We start from the raw sequence: 14,439 nt of genomic DNA, 5'->3' as shown, positions 1-14,439 counted from the left end.
CCATTTTCCATGCCTTTTAATGCAGTGTATAGCTCCTGCAAAGACAATGGTTGTTCTAGTTCAACCTGAGCTCCTGCAAAGACAATGGTTGTTCTAGTTCAACCTGAGCTCCTGCAAAGACAATGGTTGTTCTAGTTCAACCTGAGCTCCTGCAAAGACAATGGTTGCTCTAGTTCAACCTGAGCTCCTGCAAAGACAATGGTTGTTCTAGTTCAACATGAGCTCCTGCAAAGACAATGGTTGCTCTAGTTCAACCTGAGCTCCTGCAAAGGCAATGGTTGTTCTAGTTCAACCTGAGAAACCCCTCCACCTCTCCCCTCCTTCTCTCCACCTCTCCTCTCCACCTCTCCCAGAAACCTCCCCACCTCTCCCAGAAACCTCTCCACCTCTCCCAGAAACCTCTCCACCTCTCCCAGAAACCTCTCCACCACTCCCAGAAACCTCTCCCCTCCAGCTCTCCTCTCCACCTCTCCCAGAAACCTCTCCACCACTCCCAGAAACCTCTCCCCTCCAGCTCTCCTCTCCACCTCTCCCAGAAACCTCTCCACCTCTCCGCCTCTCCCAGAAAAAACTAAAGCATTTCCTGAAGTGAGCATCACTCAATAACATTATATTAAAATGCTAGTATGCGCCTTTGGGTTTTACAACGTTAATGAACACCACCTCTGTTATTAAACAATGATCAGAAAATCCCACTGGGGTTATCACACTTGATTTACAGACCTGGGATTGATGCTCAAAACAATAAAACCTATTTTACCTGGCCAGAAAGATGGTGTTCTCTCTCACATGGGCCTCACATGGGCCTCACGTGTTACAATAAGGCATTTTTTTAAAGTCCTTGAGGCTATATGAGGTTCTTTGTGGTTTCTATCTAAATCACTGACTGTGCAGTTAAAATCCCCAGCAAGAAATAAATAAGCCTCAGTGTTACATTTCTCAATGTTATTTGATAATGTCTCTAAAAAACATACACTCAACTACCATCCTGGGGCAAATACATTTAACAAACACATAGTGATGTTTTCATACCTCGCTCTAATGCTCAACTACCTCTTCAACGTTATATGACAAAGTCCAAAACCCTTTTGAGAACTACACACCACTGCCCCCCCCCCCCCCACACTCTTGTTGCCATAACTTCATTTTCAATATTACAAACAAAATATAAATACAGAGTAAGAGACAGAAAACACATCACTTTACAGATTTAAGGCTACGACTGAACTCTTTAATTTCCTCTTTAATTTCCTTTCCTGTTACTCTCGTAACAACTTTCTTCAGTCTAGCGATTTCAGGCTTGTCAAACCTCCCTGCGTTATTTTTGACATTAGAACCTTTGCATATTCAATAAACAAATCACATCTGTTACATAATCCTGCATATATTTCTTCTCTTTTGTCAATTTCAGAAATTGACATACCTTCTCAATCCCATACCTCCCTTCCACCCCATTTCTCTCGCTATTTTGTTGTGATGCGTCAGATGACTCACTCTCGCTATCCTCCCCAGAGGGAAATAGCACCATCACTTCAACCTGTTTATCCTCAACTGATTTATCAATCTCTACTTCCTGTTCATCCTCAACTGATTTATCAATCTCTAAATTACTCTTAGAATGAGAACCTACATTTCAATCTCCAGTTGACCTCCAATTCTTTCCGGCTGTTTCCCCAGTCTCACCGGCTGTTTCCCCAGTCTCACCGGCTGTTTCCCCAGTCTCACCGGCTGTTTCCCCTCCCTCTTTGCTCTGATCCACCGTAAAAGCCCCTGTAGTGACACCACTCTCCTTTCCTACTTTTTCAACCACATCTGCCCACCTTCTCCCTTCCCCTGAACCCTTAGCATGTTCATCCCTTCGCGGTGGTGCATTAGCTGCACCAACGCTAGAGCTGCTTCCGGGGTCTGCACGCTCGTTCTCGGGACAATAACATACCAAATGTCCCACTCTTCCCACAGCCAAAGTTTGTAATTGATTCAGTAAAAGCATAGAGCACAATTAAATCCGTCAATCTTAAAACTGAATGCTAAATTCAGTTCGTCAGTATCCTTTTTTAAAATCATGTGAACTTATGATATACGACATGTTTCAGGAAAAGAGATTTGCATCCAAAAATAACCTTTTTTATTGTAGATACAAGTTGACCATGATGAGATAACTCTCCCTCCAACACTTCATCTCTAACAAATGGAGATAACTCTCGCTCCAACACTTCATCTCTACCAAATGGAGATAACTCTCGCTCCAACACTTCATCTCTACCAAATGGAGATAACTCTCGCTCCAACACTTCATCTCTACCAAATGGAGATAACTCTCGCTCCAACACTTCATCTCTACCAAATGGAGATAACTCTCACTCCAACACTTCATCTCTAACAAATGGAGATAACTCTCGCTCCAACACTTCATCTCTAACAAATGGAGATAACTCTCGCTGCAACACTTCATCTCTAACAAATGGAGATAACTCTCGCTCCAACACTTCATCTCTAACAAATGGAGATAACTCTCGCTCCAACACTTCATCTCTAACAAATGGAGATAACTCTCGCTCCAACACTTCATCTCTAACAAATGGAGATAACTCTCGCTCCAACACTTCATCTCTAACAAATGGAGATAACTCTCGCTCCAACACTTCATCTCTAACAAATAGAGATAACTCTCGCTCCATCACTTCATCTCTAACAAATGGTGGCACTTTAGAAAGTATTACTTTCTTTGCCGGGTTCATAAGAGGAAATACTGACGTCTGCGTATTTGGTACATTATTGTCCGAGGACGAGTGTGCAATACAACACCATTTTCAACTATCGTATTCACCTTTTCAATGGAATCTAAGAATATCACCACAGTGCTATTCGTCCTGGAGGCTGATTTTATGCTCTCATACCCAATGATAGCGGCAACTGCTAAGCTACATTCTTCCACCGAACACCCTGCCGCAGCAGGAATCTTTACTCCATGCCGCCGACAAAGTTTTTCAAACATCAACCCTCGTCTATGCTTCCCTTCTTCAGTCTGTAATGGTTTGCAAGCCCTGCCACATCCGACGAGCATCAGAGTACGATTTGATCTTAGTCGATCTTAGTCCAGTATTGATGCTTTGCCTGTTTCATGGTTCGTCGGAGGGCATAGCGGGATTTATTATAAGCTTCCGGGTTAGAGTCCCACTCCTTGAAAGCGGCAGCTCCATCCTTTAGCTCAGTGCGGATGTTGCCTGTAATCCATGTCTTCTGGTTTGGGTATGTACATATGGTCACTGTGGGGACGACGTCTTCGATGCACTTATTGATGAAGCCAATGACAGATGTGGTGTACTCCTCAATTCCATTGGAGGAATCCCAGAACATATTCCAGTCTGTGCTAACAAAACAGTTCTGTAGCTTAGCATCTGCTTCATCTGACCACTTTTTTATTCATCTAGTCACTGGTGCTTCCTGCTTTCATTTTAGTTTTAAAGCGGGAATCAGGAAGATAGAAGTATGGTCAGATTTGCCAAATGGAGGGCGAGGGAGAGCTTTGTAGCCGTCTCTGTGTGTGGAGTAAAGGTGGTCCAGAATTTTTTTCCCCTCTGTTTGCACATTTAACATTCTGATAGAAATTTGGTAGATTTAAGTTTCCCTGGCTACTAGGAGCGCCACCCCTTGGTGAGCGTTTTCTTTTTTGCAAATGGCAGAATACAACTCATTCAATGCATTCTTAGTGCCAGCCTCTGACCGTGGTGGTATGTAAACAGCTACGAAAAATACAGGTAGATAGTGTGATCTACAGCTTATCATGAGATACTCTACCACAGGTGACCAATAGTTCGAGACCTCCTTAGATATTGTGCACCAGCTGTTATTTCCAACAATACATAGTCCGCCGCCCCTTGTCTTACCAGACGCAGCTGTTCTATCCTGCCTGTACAACGTATAACCAGCCAGCTGTATGTTGATGGTGTCGTCGTTTAGCCACAACTCTGTGAAGCATGAGATATTACAGTTATGAATGCCCCCTTTGGTAGTTTAATCTTGCGCGTAAGTCATCGATATTATTCTCTGAAGATTGCACGTTTGCTAGCAGAATGGAAGGAAGTGGGGTTTATTCGATCCCCTACCGATTCCCAGAAGGCAGCCCGCCCTCTGGCTCCTCTTTCTCCTCTTCCTCCTCTTCCTCTTCACACAAATCAATGGGATCTGGGCCTGTTCCCAAGAAAGCAGTATATCGTTGGCGTCAGGCTCGTCAGACTCGTTAAATAAAAGAAGGATTCTGCCAGTTCATGGTGAGTAATCGCAGTCCTGATGTCCAGAAGTTATTTCCAGTCATAAGGAATGGTAGCGGCAAGACATTACAAACAACGGAAATACCAACAAAAACTACAATCAGTTGGAGACACGTAAAATGTGAGCCTTCTTCTCCGGCACCATTTTTACTAAAAACTTGACACCACTGGGAAGAATAAAAAAAAACAGACATACAGTGGCAGAATACCTGACCACTGTGACTGACCCTAAACAGAGAGAACACAGTGGCAGAATACCTGACCACTGTGACTGACCCTAAACAGAGAGAACACAGTGGCAGAATAGCTGACCACTGTGACTGACCCTAAACAGAGAGAACACAGTGGCAGAATACCTGACCACTGTGACTGACCCTAAACAGAGAGAACACAGTGGCAGAATACCTGACCACTGTGACTGACCCTAAACAGAGAGAACACAGTGGCAGAATACCTGACCACTGTGACTGACCCTAAACAGAGAGAACACAGTGGCAGAATACCTGACCACTGTGACTGACCCTAAACAGAGAGAACACAGTGGCAGAATAGCTGACCACTGTGACTGACCCTAAACAGAGAGAACACAGTGGCAGAATACCTGACCACTGTGACTGACCCTAAACAGAGAGAACACAGTGGCAGAATACCTGACCACTGTGACTGACCCTAAACAGAGAGAACACAGTGGCAGAATACCTGACCACTGTGACTGACCCTAAACAGAGAGAACACAGTGGCAGAATACCTGACCACTGTGACTGACAGTGGCAGAATACCTAAACAGAGAGTACACAGTGGCAGAATACCTGACCATTGTGACTGACCCTAAACAGAGAGTACACAGTGGCAGAATACCTGACCATTGTGACTGACCCTAAACAGAGAGAACACAGTGGCAGAATACCTGAGCACTGTGACTGACCCTAAACAGAGAGAACACAGTGGCAGAATACCTGACCACTGTGACTGACCCTAAACAGAGAGAACAGTGGCAGAATACCTGACCAGTGGCAGAATACCTGACCACTGTGACTGACCCTAAACAGAGAGAACACAGGGGCAGAATACCTGACCACTGTGACTGACCCTAAACAGAGAGAACACAGTGGCAGAATACCTGACCACTGTGACTGACCCTAAACAGAGAGAACACAGTGGCAGAATAGCTGACCACTGTGACTGACCCTAAACAGAGAGAACACAGTGGCAGAATACCTGACCACTGTGACTGACCCTAAACAGAGACAACACATTGGCAGAATACCTGACCACTGTGACTGACCCTAAACAGAGAGAACACAGTGGCAGAATACCTGACCACTGTGACTGACCCTAAACAGAGAGAACACAATGGCAGATCACCTGACCACTGTGACTGACCCTAAACAGAGAGAACACAGTGGCAGAATACCTGACCACTGTGACTGACCCTAAACAGAGAGAACACAGTGGCAGAATACCGGACCACTGTGACTGACCCTAAACAGAGAGAACACAGTGGCAGAATACCGGACCACTGTGACCACAGAGAGAACACAGTGGCAGAATACCTGACCACTGTGACTGACCCTAAACAGAGAGAACACAGTGGCAGAATACCTGACCACTGTGACTGACCCTAAACAGAGAGTACACAGTGGCAGAATACCTGACCACTGTGACTGACCCTAAACAGAGAGAACACAGTGGCAGAATACCTGACCACTGTGACTGACCCAAACTTAAGGAAGGATTTGACTATGTACAGACTCAGTGAGCATAGCCTTGCTATTGAGAAAGGCCGCCGTAGGCAGACCTGGCTCTCAAGAGAAGACAGGCTATGTGCTCACTGCCCACAAAACGAGGTGGAAACTGAGCTGCACTTCCTAACCTCCTGCCCAATGTATGACCATATTAGAGAGACATATTTCCCTCAGATAACACAGATCCACAAAGAATTTGAAAACAAACCCAATTTTGATAAACTCCCATATCTATTAGGTGAAATACCACAGTCTGCCATCACAGCAGCAATATTTGTGACCTGTTGCCACAAGAAAAGGGCAACCAGTTAAGAACAAATACCATTGTAAATACAACCCATATTTATGTTTATTTATTTTTTAGCTTGTACTATTTGTACATAATGTGACATGTGATGTCTTTATTCTTCTGGAACTTCTGTGAGTGTAATGTTAACTGTTTATTTTTATTGTTTATTTCACTTTTGTTAATTATCTACTTCACTTGCTTTGGCAATGTTTCCAATTCCAATAAAGCCCTTAAATTGAATTGAGAAAGAGAGTTGCAGAAAGGTAGGAGGGGAGGGAGAAAAGGAGGGATGTGGAGAAAGAGTCCTTGTGGGAAATAGAGAAGATAGAATGTCTGGTTTTCTAATGACGACAGAATAGAGACATGGTGCTAACTGAGAATAGAGCCCCGGAGGCTTCAGAGAGTTCTGAACCCGAAGCTGTCTCTGTCCCTGCATTTCCTGATAACCTTAGTCACCTCACCTTACTTACTAATACTATGTTGATTTAATTGATTGACTGATCTGTTAGGCACCTTTTTGATTGAACACACATTCTCTCTCCTTTCCCTATCTCTGTCTCTCTCTCCCCTCTCTCCCCTCTCGCTATCTCTCTCTCCCTATCGCTCTCTCTCCCCATCTCTCTCTCTTTCCCCATTTCTCTCTCTCCCCTCTCCCTATCTATATTTCTCTCTCCCCTCTCCCAAACTCTCTCTTCCCTATCTCTCTCTTCCCTCTCATTATTTCTCTCTCTCCCCTCTCTGTATCTCTCTCTCCTCTCTGTAATCTCTCTCTCCCCTCTCTCTCCCCCTTCTCTCTCTCCTTCTCCCTATCTCTCTCTCTCTCTCTCTCTCTCTCTCTCTCTCTCTCTCTCTCTCTCTCTCTCTCTCTCTCTTTCTCTCTCTCTCTCTCTCTCTCTCTCTCTCTCTCTCTCTCTCTCTCTCTCTCTCTCTCTCTCTCTCTCTCTCTCTCTCTCTCTCTCTCTCTCTCTCTCTCTCTCTTTCCATCCCTCTCTCAGTCGGTGTTGTGATAAGAAGAGCTGTGGCAACAGAAACGAGACGCCCTCTGACCCCGTCATCATTGACAGGTAAGCAGGCTCCACCCCTGTGCTGCCAGTGATTTGTACAGAGGAGGAAGGTGTGCCAGGGTGTGTGATGAGCATTGAGCAGCTCAGGGTTGCTTCTGTCAAGTCTTAGTTGTTATGTTGAGTTGTCTCAGTGAAACAAGCTGAACCTCCAGCCTGTACTGTACCTGTATCAGTCTCAGTGAAACAAGCTGAACCTCCAGCCTGTACTGTACCTGTATCAGTCTCAGTGAAACAAGCTGAACCTCCAGCCTGTACTGTACCTGTATCAGTCTCAGTGAAACAAGCTGAACCTCCAGCCTGTACTGTACCTGTATCAGTCTCAGTGAAACAAGCTGAACCTCCAGCCTGTACTGTACCTGTATCAGTCTCAGTGAAACAAGCTGAACCTCCAGCCTGTACTGTACCTGTATCAGTCTCAGTGAAACAAGCTGAACCTCCAGCCTGTACTGTACCTGTATCAGTCTCAGTGAAACAAGCTGAACCTCCAGCCTGTACTGTACCTGTATCAGTCTCAGTGAAACAAGCTGAACCTCCAGCCTGTACTGTACCTGTATCAGTCTCAGTGAAACAAGCTGAACCTCCAGCCTGTACTGTACCTGTATCAGTCTCAGTGAAACAAGCTGAACCTCCAGCCTGTACTGTACCTGTATCAGTCTCAGTGAAACAAACTGAACCTCCAGCCTGTACTGTACCTGTATCAGTCTCAGTGAAACAAGCTGAACCTCCAGCCTGTACTGTACCTGTATCAGTCTCAGTGAAACAAGCTGAACCTCCAGCCTGTACTGTACCTGTATCAGTCTCAGTGAAACAAACTGAACCTCCAGCCTGTACTGTACCTGTATCAGTCTCAGTGAAACAAGCTGAACCTCCAGCCTGTACTGTCCTTAAAAAAATCACCTTTATTTAACCAGGCAGGCTTGTTGAGAACAAGTTCTCATTTACAACTGTGACCTGGCCAAGATAAAGCAAAGCAGTGTGACACAAACAACAATACAGAGTTACACATAGAATAAACAAACATACAGTCAATAATACAATAGAAAAAGTCTATATACAGTGTGTGCAAATGAGGTAAGATAAGGGAGGTAATGCAATAAATAGGCCAAAGTAGCAAAGTAATTACAATTTAGCAAATTAACACTGGAGTGATAGATGTGCAGATGATGATGTGCAAGTATAAATACTGGTGTGCAAAAGAGCAAAAAGGTAAATATAAACAATATTGGGCTGAGGTAGGTAGTTGGATGGGTTATTTACAGATGAGCTGTGTACAGCTGCAGCGATCGGTAAGCTGTTCAGATAGCTGATGCTTAAAGCTAGTGAGGAAGATTTAAGTGTCCAACTGCAGCGATTTCTGCAATTCGTTCCAGTCATTGGCAGCAGATAACTGGAAGGAAAGGTGGCCAAAGGACGTGTTTGGCTTTGGGGTTGACCAGTGAGATATACCTGCTGGAGCTCGTGCTACGAGTGGGTGTTGTTATGGTGACCAGTGAGCTGAGATAAGACAGAGCTTTACATAGCAAAGACTTATAGATGATCTGGAGTCAGTTGGTCTGGTGAGGAATATGTAGCGAGGGCCAGCCGACGAGAGCACACAGGTTGCAGTGGTGGGTAGTATATGGGGCTTTGGTGACAAAACGGATGGCACTGTGATAGACTGCATCCAGTTTGCTGAGTAGAGTGTCGGAGGCTATTTCGTAAATGACATCGTCGATGTCGAGGATCGGTAGGATAGTCAGTTTTACGAGGGTATGTTTGGCAGCGTGAGTGAAGGAGGCTCTGATGCGATATGAGAAGTTGATTCTAGATTTAATTTTGGATTGGAGAGTTTACAGTCTAGCCAGACAGCTAGGTATTTGTAGTTGTTTTTGTAGTTGTCCACATATTCTAAGTCAGAACCGAGAAGAGAGGAGAAAGGAGAGAGGAGAGGGAGAAGAGAGAAGAGTGGAGAGAGAGGAAAGAGAGCAGAGGAGAGAGAGAAGAGGGGAGAGAGAGGAGAGAGGAGAGGGGAGAGAGAGGAAAGAGGAGAGGGGAGAGTGTGGAGAGAGGAGAGAGGAGAGAGAGAAGAGAGAGGAAAGAGAGGAGAGGGGAGAAATTGGAGAGGGGAGAGGGGGGAGAGAGGAGAGAGAGGAAAGAGAGGAGAGAGGAGAGAGGAGAGAGGAGAGGGGAGAGAGAGGAGAGGGGAGAGATTGGAGAGGGGAGAGAGATGAGAGAGGAAAGAGAGGAGATGGGAGAGAGTGGAGAGGGGAGAGAGAGGAGAGAGGAGAGGGGAGAGAGAGGAGAGAGGAGAGAGGAGAGGGGAGAGAGAGGAGAGAGGAGAGAGGAGAGGGGAGAGAGAGGATAGAGGAGAGAGGAGAGGGGAGAGAGAGGAGAGGGGAGAGAGAGGAGAGAGGAGAGTGGAGAGAGGAGAGAGGAGAGGAGAGAGAGAGGATAGAGGAGAGAGGAGAGGGGAGAGAGAGGATAGACGAGAGAGGAGAGGGGAGAGAGAGGAGAGAGGAGAGAGGAGAGGGGAGAGAGAGGATAGAGGAGAGAGGAGAGGGGAGAGAGAGGATAGAGGAGAGAGGCTGGTGTACAGCATTGGAGAAGTGGTTATAAGACGAAGGGGAAGTTTCCATGTTACAGTACCAGTCTAAAGTTTGGACACACCTACTCATTCAAGGATTCTTTTTTATTATTTCATATTTCTACATTGTATAATAATAGTGAAGACATCAACACTATGAAATAACACATATAGAATCATGTAGTAACGGAAGGTGTTAAACAAATCAAAATATATTTTATATTTCAGATTCTTTAAAGTAGCCACCCTTTGCCTTGTTGACAGCTCTGCACACTCTTGGTATTCTCTCAACCAACTTCTGGAATTATTTCCCAATAGTCTTGAAGGAGTTCCCACATATGCTGGGCACTTGTTGGCTGCTTTTCCTTTACTCTGCGGTCCAACTCAACCCAAATCATCTTGAGGTTGGGTGATTGTGGAGGGCAGGTCATCTGATGCAGCACCTGGAAGTGTGTTGGGTCATTGTCCTGTTGAAAAACGAATGGTAGTCCCACTAAGCGCAAACCAGATGGGATGGTGTATTGATGCAGAATACTGTGGTAGCCATGCTGGTTAAGTGTGCCTTGAATTCTAAATAAATCACTGACAGTCTCACCAGCAAAGCACCCCGACACCATCACACCTCCTCCTCCATGCTTCACGGTGGGAACCACACATGCGGAAATCATCCGTTCACCTACTCTGTGTCTCACAAAGACACGGTGGTTAGACCCAAAAATCTCATATTTGGACTCATCAGACCAAAGTACAGATTTCCACCCGTCTAATGTCCATTGCTTATGTTTCTTGGCCCAAGCAAGTCTCTTCTTCTTTTTGATGTCCTTTAGTAGTGCTTTCTTTGTAACAATTCAACCACAAATGCCTGATTCACGCAGTTGCCTTTGAACAGTTGATTTTGAGATGTGTCTGTTACTTGAACTCTGTGAAGCATTTATTTTGGCTGTAATTTCTGAGGCTGGTAACTCTAATGAACTTATCCTCTGCAGAATACGTAACTGTGGTTACCTCTTGCTTATTTGAGCTGTTCTTGCCATAATATGGACTTGGTCTTTTAGCAAATGGTGCTATTTTCTGTATACCACCCCTACCTTGTCACAACACAACTGATTGGCTCAAATGTATTTAGAAGGAAAGAAATTCCACAAATTAACTTCTAACAAGTCACACCTGTTAATTGAAATGCATTCCAGGTGACTACCTCATGATGCTGGTTGAGAGAATACCAAGAGTGTGCAAAGCTGGGTTCAAGGCAAAGGGTGGTGTGAGCGAGTGCGTAACTGGCGGCAGGGAAGTCCGGCGCAGGAGAGCAAAACTGGGTAATCAACGGAGCAGTTTTATTCATAAAACCACCGGAAACCAGAACAATAAACAAATTGGTACAAAACCCGTCGCGCACCAGAGAAAACGTGCACATGCACTTACAATAAACAATTCCACACAAAGACATGGGGGGGAACAGAGGGTTAAATACACAACATGTAATGGGGGATATTGAGACCAGGTGTGGATTGATGGAAAACAAATGGAATATGAAAAGTGGATTGATGATGGCTAGAAGACTGGTGACGCCGACTGCCGAGCGCCGCCCGAACAAGGAGAGGAACCGACTTCGGAGGAAGTCATGACAGGTTGCTACTTTGAAGAATCTCAACTATAAAATATATTTGTTTAACACTTTTTTGGTTACTACATGATTCCATGTGTGTTATTTCATACTTTTGATGTCTTCACTATTATTTTACAGTGTAGAAAATAGTCAAAATAAAGAGAATCCCTTGAATGATGTATCCAAACTTTTGACTGGTACTCTATAATTAAGCGTTAAGGCCCAAAATGGCGTGGTGTTTTGCCAATTTACCACAGCGCAGGGCCATTCTTAAGCATGACGCAAAGCGGCGGTTTATTGGCCATATATCATGAACCCCCGAGGTGCCTTATTGCTCTTATAAACTGGTTACCAAAATAAATATTTTGCCATAACCATGTCATATGGTCTGATAAACCACGGCATTCAGCCAATCAGTATTCAGGGCTTAAACCACCCAGTTTATAATTGAGTCTGTTCCAGCCTCATACACTCAGTGCACAAAACATTAGGAACATCTGCTCTTTCCATGATATATACTGATTAGGTGAATCCAGGTGAAAGCTATGATCCCTTATTGATGTCAAATCAAATGTTAAATCCACATCAATCAGTATATATGAAGGGGAGGAAGCATGTTAAGGAAGGATTTTTAATGCAACCGCTGTGTCAGATTTAAAAAAAACTTTACGGAGAAACATACCATGCAATAATCTGAGTACGGCGCTCAGAGACCAAACAAGCCAAAAAGATATCCGCCATATTGTGCAGTCAACAGAAGTCAGAAATAATATTATAAATATTCACTTACCTTTGATGATCTTCATCAGAATGCACACCCAGGAATCCTAGTTACGCAATAAATGTTTGATTTGTTTGATAAAGTTCATCATTTATGTCCAAATAGCTCCTTTTGTTAGGATGTTTGGTAAGTATATTCAAACGCGCGTGAAATCAAGCCAAAATGTTGGACGAAAAGTCCCAAAAGTTATATTACAGGTCGTAGAAGCATGTCAAACGAAGTATAGAATCAATCTTTAGGATATTTTTAACATAAATATTCAATAATGTTCCAACCGGAGAATTCCTTTGTCTGTAGAAAAGCAATGGAATGCAAGCTAACTTTCACATGACCGCGTGTCACTAGCTCTTGGCAATCTGCCAGACACCTGGCTCAATCCCCTCTCATTCAGCCCCACTTCACAGTAGAAGCATCAAACAAGGTTTTAAAGACTGTTGACATCTAGTGGAAGCCTTAGGAAGTGCAACATGACCAATATCCCACTGTATCTTCGAAAACCTACAAACCTCAGATTTCCCACTTCCTGGTTGGATTTTTCTCAGGTTTTCGCCTGCCATATGAATTCTGTTACACACACAAACATCATTCAAAGAGTTTTCGAAACTTCAGAGTGTTTTCTATCTAAATATACTAATTATATGCATATTCTAGCTTTTACGGCTTAGTAGCAGGCAGTTTACTCTGGGTACCTTATTCATCCAAGCTACTCAATACTGCCCCCCAATCACCAAGAAGTTAAGCCTTGAGACAATTGAGACATGGATTGTGTACGTGTGCCATTCAGAGTGTGAATGGGCAAGACAAAAAAGTAAGTGTTTTTGAACAGGGTATGGTGGTAGGTGCCAAGTGCACTCGTTTGCCTCAAGAACTGCAACACTGCTGGGTTTTTCAAGCTCAATAGGTTCCTGTGTGTATCGAGAATGGTCCACCACCCAAAGGACATCCAGCCAACTTGACACAACTGTGGGAAGCATTTGAGTTAACCTGGGCCAGAACGCTTTCGACACCTTGTACAAGTCATGGCTTTAGAATTGAAGGCTGTTCTGAGGCCAAAAGGGTGTGCAACTCAATATTAGGAAGGTGTTCAGTGTAGTTTGTTTCCTTGTTTGTGGAAATGCTGAATGGGCTATTACAACTGATAAGAATATATTGCTGCAAAATGAGCAAGCAAGTACATCCTCCTCTCAAACAATCAAATGTATTTTTAAAGCCCCTTTTTACATCATCCGATGTCACAAAGTGCTCCTTTCTCCTTCTGTCCTTCTCTTTTCTCACCTGACCTATTTTCTAATCCAGGAGGTGTGTGTGATGGAGAGGAAAAGGAGGACATATTTTTTCTGTGTCCTAATTTGATGTTAGCTATTGCTATCCTCACACCTGATCCTCAGCACAGTCCAACACATCACAGTCCAGCACAGTCCAGCACAGTCCAACACATTCCAACACAGTCCAGCCCAGCACAACACAGCCCAACATGGTCTAGCACAGTCCAACCCAGCCCAGCACAACATAGCACAACACAGCCCAGCAAAGTCCAACACATCACAGCATAGGACAACACAACCCAACACATCACAGCCCAGCACATCATAGCACAACACAGCCCAACACAGTCCAGCACAGTTCAGCCCAGCCTAGTCCAGCACAGCCCAGCACAGCATAGCCCAACACAGTTCAGCCCAGCACAGTCCAAAATGGCCCAGCATAGCCCAGTGCAGCCCAAAAAATATTACAGCCCAGCACCACCCAACACAGCCCACACCGCCCAACACAGCCCACACCGCCCAGCACCACCCAACACAGCCCACACCGCCCAACACAGCCCACACCACCCAACACAGCCCACACCGCCCAGCACCACACAACACAGCCCACACTGCCCAACACAGCCCACACCGCCCAACACAGCCCACACCGCCCAACACAGCCCACACCACCCAACACAGCCCACACCGCACAACAAAGCCCACACCTCCCAACACAGCCCGCACAGCACAGCACAGCCCACATCGCCCAACACCGCCCAGCACCACCCAACACAGCCCACACCACCCAACACAGCCCACACCGCCCAACACAGCCCACACCGCCCAACACAGCCCACACCACCCAACACAGCC

The 14,439-nt window shown here is 45.0% G+C and overlaps 1 protein-coding gene across 2 annotated transcripts in view; it reads left to right on the top strand.

The window, feature by feature from the left end:
* LOC124011476 (transcription factor COE1-A-like) overlaps positions 1-14,439 on the top strand; it is a 128,043-nt gene that overhangs the window by 11,569 nt on the left and 102,035 nt on the right. For both annotated transcript variants that reach the window (XM_046324906.1, XM_046324905.1), the window contains exon 6: positions 7,301-7,369. In XM_046324906.1, the coding sequence (XP_046180862.1) occupies positions 7,301-7,369 (69 nt within the window). The remainder of the gene's footprint in view (positions 1-7,300; positions 7,370-14,439) is intronic.

This window comes from Oncorhynchus gorbuscha, linkage group LG23, assembly GCF_021184085.1.
Source record: "Oncorhynchus gorbuscha isolate QuinsamMale2020 ecotype Even-year linkage group LG23, OgorEven_v1.0, whole genome shotgun sequence".
Classification (NCBI taxonomy): Eukaryota; Metazoa; Chordata; class Actinopteri; order Salmoniformes; family Salmonidae; genus Oncorhynchus; species Oncorhynchus gorbuscha.
Note: the sequence above shows the minus strand (reverse complement) of the source record. Positions and strands in the feature narration are given on the sequence as shown.